Consider the following 15,866-nt stretch of genomic DNA (forward strand, 5'->3'; position numbering starts at 1 on the left):
TCCCCGTCTTAGAAACACATTCCATTCTGGAAGAACAGAAGTTGTTTCATTCTTAAATCTGATTCATTCGTGAGCCCAATGAAGTGAATCTTACAGACTTTTTACACCAACAGTGTATATTGCTTTGTGCTTCTCAGCAGTGCCCTCCAAGTACCAGTGCTCTTCCTGTTGCTTCCAGACGTCCTGGGCTCTGTTGAGCACTGCACACTGTGGCACTGTACAGAGAGCCACAACTGCACGACTGTGGCAGTGTCCGGCAGACAGGTGATCTGCTTCCGTGATTCCCTCATATCTGCAAATGTCAGTCATGCGAGGTCTGATCATGTCTGGAAGTTTGAGGATCGATTGCACTTAGAGTATTGACTCAGTCACACTGAAGAAACGTGGTTTTGTGGAGCAGTGCTGTTAGGACAAGAGGTGTGCAGTGACCTTCAGCTTTGGTTTTCCTCTGCTGTGACGTGGAGGTCCTGGCAGGACATAATTGTGTTCTTTAGAACAGCAGCTCTGGATGTGTGGCCTGCAGACATGGGCGAAGTTGTATTCAATTGTCTTATCTCTGCCATGTTGGAACTGGTGGTGCAGAAACAATGGTAACACCACTGTTTGAAAAATGAGCTTAGCAGGAGACTGTGCTGAGGAGTCCTGTCTCCACCCCAAGGACTATGCTAAGAACATAGTAATTGCAATGCTAAATGAATCAGTTTTCCTTAAGGATGCCCTCGACTGAGAGCAATCCAAGTGGCTGATCTTAGGAAGTCTTGGCCTTTGGTTATGTCACCTGTGCTGTGGGCTGAGGGGAAGTGCACAGGAGGGAGGTCTGCACTCCTTTTTCTGTTTCTGTATTTGATACAGGGTTTCCCTATGTAGCTTGGACTCATAGTGATCCTTCTCTCTCAGCCTCTCCAGCACTGGGATTACAGGCTTGGGAACCACACATGATGTTGGTGACTGGCTCCGTGCACCCACAGGCAGGGCCAGCATGGCATTTGGTGCAGGGGATTGAACCCTGGTCATTGTTCTTGCCTAACCAGGCACTTAGTCTGCTGAGCTATCTCGCCGGGCCTGAGATCTGCACTCCTGATTCATGGTGCCATCTTTCTGGATGGCTTCTAAACACCTACATGCAGATGGCAGTTTTGCCAGGAGCTACACCTGAATCTCTACTGTGTACTCGCAGACTTGGGCAAGTATGAATCTGAATTTGTATGTGAAATTATTAGATTTCTCTCATTTATATTTACAAAAAGTAACTTACCTGACCTCCTGATTTGTTATCTTGAAGAGGTTATAAATTTTAAAATATATTGGAGGAAGTATCTTATTTTCCTGACTTTTTGCTCTAGGAGGCTACATCTTGTCACTTTTAGGGTACCAGGAAAAATACCTACTCGGTATAAGTAAAGGGCAGTATTCCTGTCTCGAGTACTTTTTTCCCCTCACCAATCCAAGGAGAAGCAGGAACTGTGGCAGAGAATCACAACAGTGAGCCTTGCTTTACATTTAAACAGAGGGCTGGGGATATAGCTCAGTGGTACAGCGTCTGCCTGGCAAGAACAAGGTACCAAGTTTGATTCCCAGTACCCACACACAAAAAAAAAAAAGGAAAAAGAAAAACAGTTTTCCAGCAGCACTACAGGTTGAGTGAGCATCCCTAATCTGAAATCTGAGGTGATCTAAAATGCAGAAAAGTTTGAGCACTGACATAATGCAAAGTCTGTGCAAATATCCTAAAGTCCAAAAAGCTCTGAAATCTGAAACATTTTTAGCTCTAAGGATTTTAGATAAGAGATACTCAACCACTGTTAATGCTCAGATTTACTGTGTTGAGTAAGTCTGTGATTTAATCAAAATTTAATATATTTTTGCTATCAATCCCTGTTGATTTTCTGTTAAATTATTTTAAAGTATAATGTTTTATAACAGAAAACCCTAAAAGCATTTATTTTAGAAGCATGTTGTGTTTGATCCTGTAACACAGTGTTGCTAAGGGAATTACTTGAGAAGAAGAAAAACAATGTATTAATTAGAAGGAGGCAAAAAATTACTAAGAAAAGCAAGTAAGATACTGTTAGCTGCAGAGCCCATGGTGTTTCCTGACTGTTCATAGGACCTTTGCACTCTCTAAGGGGGTGGTCACACCCCACCATGTATCTTCTGGTGTTGTCCCTGCTGCTGCCAGGGAAATGATCAAGGCAGTCACCGTTTGGTTCTGACTGCATGTTCAAGGGAAGTAGTCATCCTGCTGGATGGCAGGGAAAAGCACCTGGCAGTGAAAATGAGTTGGCTGTGGCATGGGTCCTCGGAAGGACGGTTGTTGTCAGCCCACTGATAAAAGGTTGCAGTCTTGGTGCCGACTGGGAAAGACCTACAGCAGATGATGCTGACGGTAAATGCTCCGGTGTGTCCAGGCATTCTTCACATGTGCCTCGTGAAGTGCTTTAGTGATGAGTCTTTACAAGTAAAGTTTGAATGGCCCGAACGTGCTCTTTTTTTCTTCCTTGTGGTGAGACACATATACAAACAAAAGGCATGTTTTGATTAAAAATGAAACTGACAACTGTATTGACCATATAATTCACAGGAGAGGGAGAGAGGGAGAGAGGAAGAGAGGGAGAGAGGGAGAGAGAGAGAGAATATGACATGTATGAACAGTCGGGTTAAAGCCATCCCAAGTTGGGTAAACCTGACTCCTGCCTACAAGGACCTTGTCTGTCAGGCAAGTTTGTCTTAGAAGATAAAAACCTACAGTAACTGGCATGGAAGGAAAGGCAAGAGGACTGAGCAGGTGATTGCAGAGTGTGGAGGATGGAGCAGCTCAAAGAGGCAGCATCTGAAGTGGGTCTTAAGAGAACTAATACGAGTTAGGGAAGAGCAGACTGAAGTGTTCTGGGGAAGTGGGGCTTCATGAGCACACTGTGGGGGCAGTTGTGACAGTGTGCTTAGAGCCTTAGATAGAAGAGGGATTGGTGAAGAAGAGTCTATGGACATAGGTACAGGGCATGTGAGGAACTGTGCATTCGGTAATAAAAAGTCTGAACTTAGCTTCTTGGAAAAAAGAGAAACCCCTGATCAGGTGTGGTTTGGGGGGAAGACAATTCTGGTAACAATGTGGGGAATGAGGAGGGAAGAGAAAATGGTGGACAGGTTTAGAATACTTTGTGATAACTCATGAGGGTGGTAATTTGAGGAACTTCCAATTATAGCAGAGCAAAAGAGTATTTAATGTGGAAAAAAAAGTTTGGTAGAGTCAACTTACTTTGATGAGTGCATCTTTACAAAATGTTACTACTTTTCCTCTCAGGAATATGAATGAAAAGAGACTATTAAGTAGTTTTTCAGTTGTTCAACTGCTTCTTGAATTTTTTGTGAGTTTTGAAATTCCTGGGGTTGAACTGTCTTTGAACTCTAAATTTGCATGTGCAGTCACAAAAGGTCCTTCACAGCAAATTTCATTGAAATGTATTAGATTGATGATGCTGAAAGCATGTCGACAATCGAATGAGAGATAAGAAATGATGTAGATATACCATTAATAATGGAGAACATGTCACCACCTATTGTGTGTTGAATTGTAGAATACTTTTTGGTCTGTTTTTGAGAGTAGTTTAGTAATTTTACTGCTAGCATAACGGTTGGAATGTGCCTTTAATATATTATGCACAAGTTATTCCTGACGACCACGTATAGGCTAAGTTGGAAAACAAACTTTTAAACTGATCACTTGTGATTTTGTTTAAATCTTTAAAACCAAAAGATAATGTACTGAGACTGAAGGCTTCGGTTGCATAAGTAAGTTTGAGCTCCTGAAATCAAATCACAGGAGCCTTTTCTCTTTTCCCTTCTCAAAGAACCAGCTTAAAGCTTCTTACACTATAAGTGATGTCCTCCTAAAGACTCCTTGTCAAAAAAATTACTTCATGAAGAAGTCTTGCCTGGCTTTTGCACTGAAGATACTAGAAGTAACGTTAGTGTTGTGTGTGTGTCCCCAGTCACACCTGTTTCTTCACACTGTCTTCCAGTAGAATCACTCTTGTTTTTCTTTGTGGTCCTGGCAGTGAAACCCAGGTCCCCCCCCTTACAGGCAGGCTCTCTGCTGAAGAGCTCTGTGTTCCTAGCCCCAAACCCATTCTTGAAGGTGGTTTTTATTCCTGCTGTAGTGTGTGCAACAGGTTAGGGTTTCTCAAATTCAAGCAATTTTAAAGATTCTCTCGAGATACAGTTATCAGAAACATAGTTCAAGTGTGATAAAATACCTTTTAAAGATAATGTTAAGAGGGAAAAGAAACATGTCATGTTCTAGAGATCTATAGAAAAAGCCTAGTTTCTTTTAAGAGATGTTTGAAGTGTGAGCAGTGTTATTAAGGTTCGAGCCTGCCTGTGGTTTTGTCATGTTACATTTTTCTGAGCTGAGTCTGAGGAAAACTGGTTTGAAAATCTAGTTTTTCAGTGACTACTGTCATCCGTGACCCACACCTGGTTTCGGCTTTAGAACGTGATGACCGCAGCCTCTCACCAGGCTTTGTAGCCTTTAGTGTTGGGGTCGTAGCTGGGCTAGCTGTGGAGAACTTCAGACTCTGTGGATTGGTCCCAGGTGCTCTGGAGAGAATTTCCTCTATGGGATCCTATTCTTGTCTCTTAACGGTGGTGTCTTTTGCTACTTATTAGCTTCCATGATGTGCTAAATGGAAGCGCTCTTTTAAATCTTAGACTGGTCTCTAGTGATAAAGAAAAAAAAATAGCTTTAAAAAGTAATTTTGATGTTGAAGTAAAGCACTTATCTAACATGTGCAAGGCCTGGGGTTAGATCCCCAATACCAGAAAAAAAAAAAGTAAATGACAAATGTAACTCTAGTAATCTACTAAATGTAGAAAATCCAGAAATTTTTGCTTAAAATGAAAAATTTTAAAAGAGTCTCACTTGTTGCAGTGGGTGGCCCACAAGAGATTTAGATGCTTGTGATTACAATTACAAATGCTTGTGTATTGGAATTTAATGTCTGCACGTGAGGCCATATTTCAGCCTTTTGGTTGGTAGGAGGCTGGTTTGCATTCATTTGTATCCTTCGAGCCAAGCCACTATTCACAAATTGAGGTATCAGGGTTGGATGTTCATTGTGACATCCCCATGTACTTTTGCTGTCAGATAGCCTTTGTATGAAGCAGCAAGCAAACATTATCTGGGCGATTGTTTTTCAGATGAGAACTGGGATGATGACCAGCTGCTTGGTTTCGAACCATGCAATGAAAACCTTATCTCTGGCTGCAATATAATTAATGGGAAATGTGAGTGTGACACCATTCGAACCTGCAACAATCCCTTTGAGTTTCCAAGGAAGGATATGTGCCTTTCAGCTTTAAAGAGGATTGAAGGTAAGCATTAATTTTTGTTAGCCATCCATCTTTAAGACTTAATGGTGTGTGACTGAGCGCTGAGAGTATTTGAGCCTGAAAAGACAAGCTTACAGCGCCGGGTAGCTTTTGGAATCCTGATGGATATGCAGAAGGTGTTCCAGGGACTGATTTACTGGCCGTGTATGTTTCCTGGATGCCCGGCCTGGTCACCTCTGCAGCATGGGTGGCTTCTCCAGTGGTGTGCCTGGGATCAGCATCTGTTGTCGTCAGGTACCTTCCACTCAGTTGAGGACAGGATGGTGCTCATGCGGAGAGTCTGCTAATTAGAAAGGCAGCTTGTCTGGCACAGAAGAGGGGCTCTTTAGAAGAGAGGGCAGAGTTGCGCATTGAGGTTTGAAGGCTTGGGTTGGTTTGACCAGGGGCAGGAATCAAGGTATGGGTGTGTCATGAGACCTCACGTCGCTAGGGAGAAGTCAGATATTGTCCTTTGGCTTATTAGTCTGCTTTTCAATTTGTATGTATGATAATTAATGCTACACAGTCTTATAAATCAATATCAATCTGATGCTGGAAAAATAAAAGGGGGCCAGAAGGGCTGGCCATATAGCTCAGCAGACTAAAGCGCCTGCTTAGGCAGAGTGCAGCAGCCTGGGTTCAAACCTCCGTGTGGCATGCCGGCCCTGCCCCCAGGCATGCTGGGACTGTGATTGAGACTGCACATGTTGGTGTGCACCTGTAATCCCAGTGATTGGGAAGCTGAAAACAGGAGGATCACTACGAGTCTGACCTGTGCAGTGAGACCCTATAGACCCTGTATGCCCCGTGTCCCCTGTACTAAATACATTAAAAAATAAATAAATGAAATGGGGATAGAGAGAAGGGAAGAAAGAATTGAAATGTGTTGTGTATATATACACCAATTCCTACAGGGAATGTAATCACATTGTGTTCTGCGAACAACTACTAATAAAAGTAAAAAGAAAAAGTAACAAGAAAATTATACTAATATGGGTCATAAGTCATACATTATGCATATAATCTAGAAAAAAAATATTAAAGAAATGATTCTAACTAGGATGATCCCAGGTGGAGTACCCAGGGCCAGGGGTGGCCCACAACTGCAGCTGGCAGGGGGAAGGCCTGGGCCCAGGTCCTGGCTCTGCTCTCGCTAGCACTGGCCTTACACATTTCTGCCCTCTGGTTTGCCGTTGCTCATCTTTGTCCTCATTTGCAAAAAAAAAAAACTTTGTTAAGTTTAGAGTTCTTTATAAACATTTAGAGGTACAGATGACATGGTCTCGTGTCTGTGTGAATAGTTAATTTAGCTATTCATACGTATTTAAAGTTAACATTGTGCTGGTCATTTACTTGACATTCCAGTATTTATCTTATATTTTACTCTTAGTACTTCTTTGCTATCATGAAAAGTTTTTCTTAGTTCAATTGTTTTGAAACATTTAATTTTCTGAATATTGCTTAATCTTAATTTTTGTTCCTGCAAGATTTATACTGTATCTTTGACTTACAATTTATTTAAAAGACATTGTATGATATCTTCTAGTATTAGAAACTTTAAAAAGTTAAAAAAAATTAATTAATTAAAAAAATAAATTTTAAAAAAGTTGCAAAAAATAAATAAATAAAGTTAACATTATGCGATGTAATGTGACAGCGTAGATTCATTGCCTTTTCCCATGCTTACGTTTCATGAAGCGGCTCACATTGCCTCGCAGTGGCTGGGACTGTCAGGGTTTACCACTGCACTCCCCAGCACGCCTTTTTCTCGGCCATCTAAAGTGTTTGAGCTGTACAAGATCTAAGCCTGACGCCGTCGCAGGCAGTTGTGCCCTCATGCGTAGGGCAGTAATTAGGTGTGCATTTTTGATCTTTGAAATGTAGGGCTTACCTTTAATAATTTGTAAGTTGATTCTAAAAAAGCTATTTGTGCAATTCAACACTTAGAATTTTTAAGATAATTCCCTCATGAACAATTACTATATCTGAATAATTTTTTTTTAACTTTAAAAAATATTAAACTTGTGGCCACCCAAACAGCTAATTTGAAGATAATTTCATGCAATATAGCAACTATTGTTGAATTCCTATTACTTCGTTTAATGAAATTTTGTATCATTTCTAATGCTGTTTTTATTACTATTTTGTATTCTTTTAAAATCAAATAAATAAATAAACAGAAAAAAAATATTAAACTTACTTTGTCAGATGGCCCCTATATAAAGAAAAAGTAGACTTGGTTAAATGCTTTGTTATTCAAATTAAGCAAAAGTGTATATTTCATTGTTTTAAAAGTATTTCAATATATATATACTAAGTTGTTTAATTTCTACTAACAGTTTATCTTATTTCATTGAAAATAAAGTTTCATGTCTTGTACTGAGTACTTTGAGATAACAGTACAGTATAATTACTTTGTTACTCCATTATTTGGTTAAGAAAATTTGTTTTGCTTTTTCATAAAATTAAGAAATATGCACTATATATGAAAGAATTAGTGACTATATGTTTAGGGATTATTAAGTTGCCGATAGTCACAGCAGTCTTAAAATTGGAATACCTCAGACATTTAAGATCAACAAAACATGACCTGTAATTGTATGATATGATACTTTGGAGGGTGGTGTCTGAGCAATTTGGGCTTTCATCAATAATGATGGCTTTCAGGAACAAGGTGGACAAAAAAATAAAATGTAGAAACAAGAATTTGCAGACCTGGGGCCAGGGAAATGGCTCAGTGGAATAAGTGCTTCCTTGGCAAGCACAAGGGTCTGAGTTCAATCCCCAGTTCCAAAAAAAAAAAAAAAAGAATTTGCAGACCTGGTGTAAAATAGCAGTGTTCAATGTTGATAGCAGGAAATACAGAGGGGGAGACTCTGTGGAACTGGATTATGAAATGTGTTACCCCCCCATGCAAAGATCTGTACCCTGGTGATAGGTACTATAAGAAATCATTACAGGTTTATGAGGAGAGAGGAGCAGAAATGGTGAGATCAGTGTTAGGCCGACTGGGGTAGAGGAGCAGGTACAGGGTAGATTAGCAAAGGGAGGTAGCGTGATCTATGGAGCAGAGCTGTTCTGGCTACTCACGCACAGCGCCATGAGAAAGGGCAAGGAAGGAGGGGTGGACACCATCTTGGTAGAAGCAGCAGCAGTACCTGCTGGCAGTCAAAGGGAGAGATGGAAACCCAAAGATGACTCTTCTGACCTCAAAGAGAATGGTTACTAGTACAAGTAATACAAACCGGAAAACTCCTTTTGAGATGTTGTGTAATAAAATGAGATTGAAAAATGGGGTGGTTGTCTTCAAGGGCTGAGGGTCAAGAGGGGCTTTAAATAAAGTATGGGGGACATCTCAGCCTGTGCGATGATGAGAATGCACTAGTGAAGAGAAAGGAGCCGCACACGTAAGAAAAACATGGGTTGTCATGTGCGGTATGTGAGAAGGAGTAAAATCATGTCTCTGTCCCAGAGACATATTAAGGGAAGTCATTATCTGGCCTGAAGTGAAAGAAGCAATGTGGAAGGTTGAGGGAGAGGAAGATGTTAGACATCTCAGGTAAGAGGATGAGTGGATTAATTAGGAAATCTGCGGGGTCCCCTGCAGGTGCTGACTGCTTGAGGTTAGCAGACACAAATTTGAGGAGGGACTGGCTAAGCGTCAGTATCTTTCTGTGGCTTTGGGACAGGTGCCTAGTAGGTGGAGAGATAACCAGGGTTACCTTGTCATGTTAAATCTGGTAGAAAGACAGAAAGGGACATATGGGGATTGAGGTTTGTGCAAGAGATATTTATGGTGACTGCCCAGACAGTCAACACTAGGAGGGAGATAAAAACAGTAAGCAGGGGCTGGTGAGATGGCTCAGTGGTCTAAAGCACCTACTTAGAACAAACTAAAAGCACAAGGACCGCAGTTCAATCCCCCAGCACCACATGCCAGCCCGCACCTCCCCCTGGTGGGCTGAGCTGACCCCCACACACACACAAATAAATAAAATTTAAAAATAAATAAATAAATAAAAAGTTTAAAAAAAAACAGTAAGCAAACCATGCTGCTGGTGGAGATGATGAAAGAACAGGAATTTGAGGTCAACAATTTTGTTGGTATTGAGGACTGAGAATAGTGTGGATGATTCAGTCAGCTGAGGAGGAGAAAGGAACAAGTTCCCTGGAGATAGAAAGTCACACCCCTGAGCCAGGATGGACTACCCCAGCAGGTAGTGGAGACATCAAGAATGAGCTTCAGGATCTATTAGATAAATGTGGCCATCGCATGTAGCTAGTGATACAATGGAGTGCATGTATTTCAAGCAATCAGGGCTCTATTTTTTAAAGGGGACATGAAAGAATGGTCTGAAAGTGATGGGAAGCACAAAGAAGATTCATACCTGCCCCCAGGATTTGTGGAATGTACCTGATACGGTCATCGCATTTAAGGGGACTTTAAGGGAACAAGAACAGTTAGGGCTACCCCAGTTCTAGGTAGAGCAAAGAAGGGGGAGTATCCTGAGGGGAGAGGGATAGAAGAAGGGGTTGGCTGATGATGGACCAGCAGTTGTAAGAGGTGCAGAAAGGAGGAAGAGAAGGGCTGCTCAAGGGATGGGAGATGACACGGTGCCAAGTAGAGACAAGAGGCCAGGGGTGGTGGATGAGGCGGACGAATTAGTGCAGGCACAGTGGATGCTGGTGGCCTTTCAAGGTGTTTGATCTAGTTAGCATCTTTGAGACTCTTCTGAGCATGCTTTCATATAAAGTATCCTTGACAGAGCAAACCCGCAGCATGGACCTCACTTCTGTGTTTCTGGTGATGATACTGACAATGAATTCTAAGCATAACTATGATTTTTATAATGCACAGACATTGTCATAGGGCATTTTAATAGCATTCATAGATTTATTGAGAATAATAGCAATTTGGGGGGTTAATAATTCATTATAATTTCTATGGGTCATTTCTATTTGTTTATAAGGAGTTGGTTGTGATTGGCTTACCCAGAATTTTCTAAACTGTATGAACATATCACCATGGAGTCCGTTTGTCAAAAATTTAGAGGAAGTGGGATGTAGTGGCACACCTGAAATTCCAGTGCTTGAATTGCTAAGGTGGCAGATTCATGAGTTCAAGTCTAGCCTGGACTACATACTGCAATCATTTCATTAAAAAAAATTGAATGAATGAAAAACATGCACATATGCATACACACACACACACACACACACACGATAATAGCTATCACATAGGAGGCTAAGAAAGGAAGGTCACTGTGAGTTCAAGGCCAGCCTGAACTACATAGTAAGCCCCTATCTCAAAACATGAAAACAAAACAAAACAAAAAGACAGATAATAGTCAGCCATGGTGTTGTACAGAATAGTTTGTCAGAACCAGCCTATATTTTATAAAAAGCAAATCTCGTGAAGGGAATGATTGGTGAGTCATTTCACCTTGACCTTAGCAAAGCTTCAGTGCTGGGCCGTGTGCTTCTTCGTGTTGATTTGGTGTAGGTTACCCTGTCACCAAAGTGAAACATGTGCACCGTGGATCAAAAGAAAGACACTAACTGGCAGCGACAGTACCAGCAGCCTTTGCAGCTGCCAGGGTTGTCTGGTGGGCCCTGTCTGAGGTTAGTGATCTCAGCTAGCATCAGCATGAAAGACTTCCATGACGCAGTGAACAGCGTACACCTCAACTGTGTGCGGACTCCACGCTCGGGTCTGTGGCTCTTTAAGAAAAATCACTATAACTCAGAACCATGATAATAAATTCACAAAGTATTCAGAAATATGAAAGTTCTATTCGATGAAGAATGTAAAACACACAGGAAAACATTTTATTTATTCATGTCATCCAGTGATTTTTACTAAGTACTAAATAGCTAACAGATCGGTACTGCTCTAGTTGCTGAGGGTACAGCTCTCATAGAGTCTAGATTCAGAGTAAATATAGACTATATATTGCAAAAAAAGTATATGAACAAGAAATATCATGGGATGGAAAAAGCTATGCAAAACAGTGATGGGAATCTGTGACGGAGATTACTAGGGAAACTACATTAGATAGGCATATCAGAGTGCTGTCCTTTGAGGAAAGGACATTTGAACTGAAACATGGATGCCCAAAGGAGCTTGCCTTCTGAAAATCTGGGAGGAGAGCAAGGAGGTACTCTAAAATGAGAACAAGCCCAGTGTGTTGAAAGAATAGAAAGAAAAGGCAACAATGTGGTGTGGCCTGAACTGAGGGAGGGAGGAAAAGAGGTGCCAGTGGCCCTATCCCCAGCAGCTGGTAGATTATGTGAAGTGTGTGGGTAAAGATATTCTAAATAGTTCAGATATCACATCATAATAGAGATTCAAACCTGAGAATTGGTGTTGGAGAGAAGTGAATTTGAGATATCTCGAAAAAGATGAAGAAGGAAATAGAAATCAAGATATACTCTTGGACTTGCTGTTTAAGGAAGTAGTAATTCCTTGTAGTTGGGGAAGGATCTGATTTAGGGAAGATCCTACAGTTTTGTTTTGAGCAAATTGAGTTTGACATCTATGAAGAGCTATTTGTCACCTTAAGTAATTTTCACTGTAGCTCACTAACTCACATAGTAACCTTCATCTGTGAGTAGCTCTATGGCAGGTATACCGAGAAGAATAACTTAGTTAGAAGATTGTGGAAAACATTTTTTAGAAACCTAATACACACTGATTTATTGTGGAGACCAGCTGAAGAGGTACCTATGTGGAACTCATAATGTGTTCTTAAATACATTTTTAGTCATTGCTACGTCAGCCATCATCTGCCTGAAGGGTGTAGATTATGTGGTATTTATTCCAACTTACAGCTGAACAGTGAAATTTTTGCAAAAGGAGGAAGATATTTGAAGTTTTAGAAATTCCATCTTTGTTTTGGCTAAAATCCTTAGCGATAATGTTAAATTTTGGATAATTTTTGTATGTATTGAGAAGAGATAGACAATCAGAAATTAACACATGATTCTATATTTCACTGTCTCATGTTGAATGGACAAGAATGGCTCTGTGTTCCTAAGGTGGATCAGTTAAGGAAGGTTTTGTAGAGGGACTGAATTGGGTCCGGCTCTGAGAAGTTTGTTGGCTGGTTCAACAAAAGAAGAAAAAAAAAGAGTATAAAAGCAGACTTTGATAGAAAGGGGAGGGTGAACAGAGGGCTCCCAACGGAGGCAGTTAAGGAGTCAGGTCAGTGAATTTGGTGGCTAATTGGCTGGGTAAGAGAGGGAAACTGCCGGATTTGGGAGCAGTGGTGATTATCACAAAATGCTTGTGGAGTTGTGGCAGTCAGGAGAGATGTGTAGGGGCTGATGCTCTGCATAGACAGTGGTTTCATTTCCTAAATGTAGAAGAGAAGGGCAGCTTGATGGGAGGCTGGATGAGGCACATTTTGAGTTTGTTTTGTAATGTTTGTCTCTATGGAGAATCAAAAGGAAGATGAGAGTTACGGGTCTGGAACACAGAGATCCAAACTAGAGATAAGGATATGTGAGTCATCCTTCCAGGGAGAGGGTGGTGTCCTAATGACTTCTGATCAAATTAGCATTGTGAAGAGCGGGAGCATTTTTAGAAGATTAGTATGAGAATAATGTGCATAATGGAAGGAAAAGGTGACTGACAGTATCACTTTTTGAGACGAGAGGACCAGTGCAGCAAAGCTGCAGGAAGCATTGAATACCTCAGGAGCACAGTGAACAAAGTGTGAGGCTGGCAACATCAGCCTGTTGAGGATTAGCCTAGAGAACAATAGTTGGCATCTGTGATACTGAAAATATAGAAGGAGCATTTACTTGCCTGCTGGTTGATTGATCAGCTCACTTATTTGTACACCCTCATTCAGAAAAGCCTTTGAGTGTGTTGAAGGTGGTCAGATCCATACCTGTGATTAGAGCTGGCTCAGTAAGAGCACTAAAATGATTATTATATAATCGGGTAGAGAGGTGAAGAAATGGGACTATAGCCACAGACTCTCATTCCAAAAGAACCTGCTTCTCAGCATTCTCCACAAATACCTTCTGGGATTGTTTCTTTCATGTTAGAGCTGCTTTAATTGTTTCTTCATTCATGCATTTATCCATGTATTCATTGAAAAAAAAAAAAAAGGCTCTGAGCTTGAACCTATACACCACCACTACAGCACCGAGAAATACCAATGGTTTGCTATTTAACTGAAGGGCCTTTCCCTAAATGGCTTCAGGGCCCACAAATCCTATCATTGGGGGAGCCTGCTTTTGATTTTTTTAAAGATATATTATAAATGTCCTTAAAATATTTTGTGTTTATTCTGAAAACTTATATTGCATAAAAAAAATACTACTAGCCCCTGAGTAAGAATTAGAAGAAGAGAAAGATCTACTTTGTATGGCATTATATATCTGTATTTTTTTCCTGCTGCTTAAAACAAAAAGGAAATTTGATTTTTATGTTGGGTGGCTACAATTCTCTGAAGTGGAACTAATTTTGCCATCGAGACAAATGGCTTCATTTTATAGACAGTCTTTTTCAGATTTTGAAAGTTGCATAGCGTTAACTTTTAATTATTCTGCAGTGTGATTTTATTATTTCAGTTCTACCTAAGGGAGTATCACTGTTGAGTTTTTTATTCTATTTTTCCTTCCTTCATATTTTTTTTCACAAGCAAAGTGTGAATGCTGAACTTTATTCTTGGTTGTTTTCTTGGTGTGTAGGCTACAGTACAGCCTCTGCTGTGTGGGCTTATCAAGTATTTTAACTCTTGATGCCATCTGTAATTTTTTGTCAGTAAACGAAAGTTTAATTAGTGTTTAGAAATAAATATTATAACCTACTTTATGCATAAGACTTTTTCCTCAAAGGTTTGTTTCATTTTGGTTTTATATGTGTTTGTGTCCAACGTGGAACCTGCAGTGTTCAGGTGAAGCTGGACATCATACTAACTTCCATTCCACCTTTGAAATAGTGAACAGAATTTTCCCTAACATGTAGCACTGGGTGGATAGAGCAGCTTCCAGCTGTGCCATGGAACCCTCTGCCCCCCACTCCATAAGTGCAAGGGAAAACAGGCACCCTAATAGGGCTCCAAGGCCTGCCCCCACCTGGCCCTGAAACCCACAAGATGAGATTCTGGGTATTGGAAGTGGAAGATAGTCCCTAGGTTTCTCAGAGATCTTGAATCACCAGGACCAGACCAGGGCTGGGGAATCTCCATTTCCAGCAAGCCCAAGAGAGTCTCCTAGTTTTTGCCACACTTAGAATGAAAGCATCACAGTGTGTTGTTGTGAATCTACTTCCCTGACAGAATTTCTTGTGCTGCTCTGAAAGATTAGCACTTCTTTCATCCCTGGGCTTGCTTTGATACATACGACTTCCAAAAAGCATATGCTGTACATTGCTTTACCTCATATATTAATGCATAGTAACGGTTTCACTATGCAACTAAATGCCTTTCTCCCTGACTGGGTGTGGTGCTGCATGCCTGTAATCCCAGCACTCTGGGAGGCTGAGGCAGGAAGATAGCCAAGTTCAGCCCTAGCCTGAGCAATTTAGCAATTTAGCAAGACCTTGGCTTAAAATAAAACTAAAAGAAAGGGTTGGGGATGTAGCTCATCATGAAGGGTTCAATCCTTAATACTAAAAGAAAGTGTATTTCCAAGTTAATGTTAAAAGGCAGTAACATGCAGTAGAGACAGTTCATCTTGTACGTGTAGGTCTATGTGGTGAGGAACACAACAAATTCTGAAATTTAGATACTGGGGAAATTGATTTTAATGAAGTTGAGTCCTTATATAAATTTACTTATTTTATCTTTACTAAACATTAGAAATACAACTAAAACCTATACCTATAATTTTTGGTGATTATATTGATTTGTAGATATTAAGATCTCTAGGTCTTTCTTTGCATAATCTCAATTAGTAGAAATGATCTAGTGTGGCCATTAGGGATACCAGGAGTTGAGTATCTGTTCCCCCAAGCATAGCTGCTGTATCCTGTAAAGTGATATAGCAGAGTTAAACTTGTAAGGTTCTTCTCACAAGTTCTTAGGACTGAACGTGTTGAGAGGAGGGAAGGGGGAGGGCACTGTATAGCTTACAGGATTTATGAAGCTCAAGGAAGGCTCTTGGTCCTCTAAACTGCTGTTAATATGCTCATTGATAGTAGAATATATGTACTTAATCCCCCAAGAAACTCTCAGATTTTCATTCTTATTTATTCTGAAATAGAGACACTGCCTCTGATTTCCTGCATACAGATTCCTCACCTTTAGGTAAATCAGGTATTTCATTGAAAATACTCATTCTGTTTTTCTTAGACTAGTTATACCTAGTCTAAGAAAAAGCAATGCTGAGTTGTGCTTGTGGAATGTACTATTTTAGCCCTTATACATTGTTTAAAATTTTTATTTTAGAGAAATCCAGTTCAGGTTGCCTATCAAGTTGGAGACAGAAGGCTTTCCCTTGACCAAGTCAAAAGCCACATTAAACCTCACCTGTCACATGGTTTG

The 15,866-nt window shown here is 40.5% G+C and overlaps 1 protein-coding gene across 2 annotated transcripts in view; it reads left to right on the forward strand.

Annotated features, from left to right (window-relative positions):
- Positions 1–15,866, forward strand: part of Crim1 (cysteine rich transmembrane BMP regulator 1) — a 187,767-nt gene that overhangs the window by 34,263 nt on the left and 137,638 nt on the right. For both annotated transcript variants that reach the window (XM_004627610.3, XM_023711217.1), the window contains exon 2: positions 5,197–5,370. In XM_004627610.3, the coding sequence (XP_004627667.1) occupies positions 5,197–5,370 (174 nt within the window). The remainder of the gene's footprint in view (positions 1–5,196; positions 5,371–15,866) is intronic.

This window comes from Octodon degus, unplaced genomic scaffold (genome assembly GCF_000260255.1).
Source record: "Octodon degus isolate 3935 unplaced genomic scaffold, OctDeg1.0 scaffold00020, whole genome shotgun sequence".
NCBI classification, from domain to species: Eukaryota; Metazoa; Chordata; class Mammalia; order Rodentia; family Octodontidae; genus Octodon; species Octodon degus.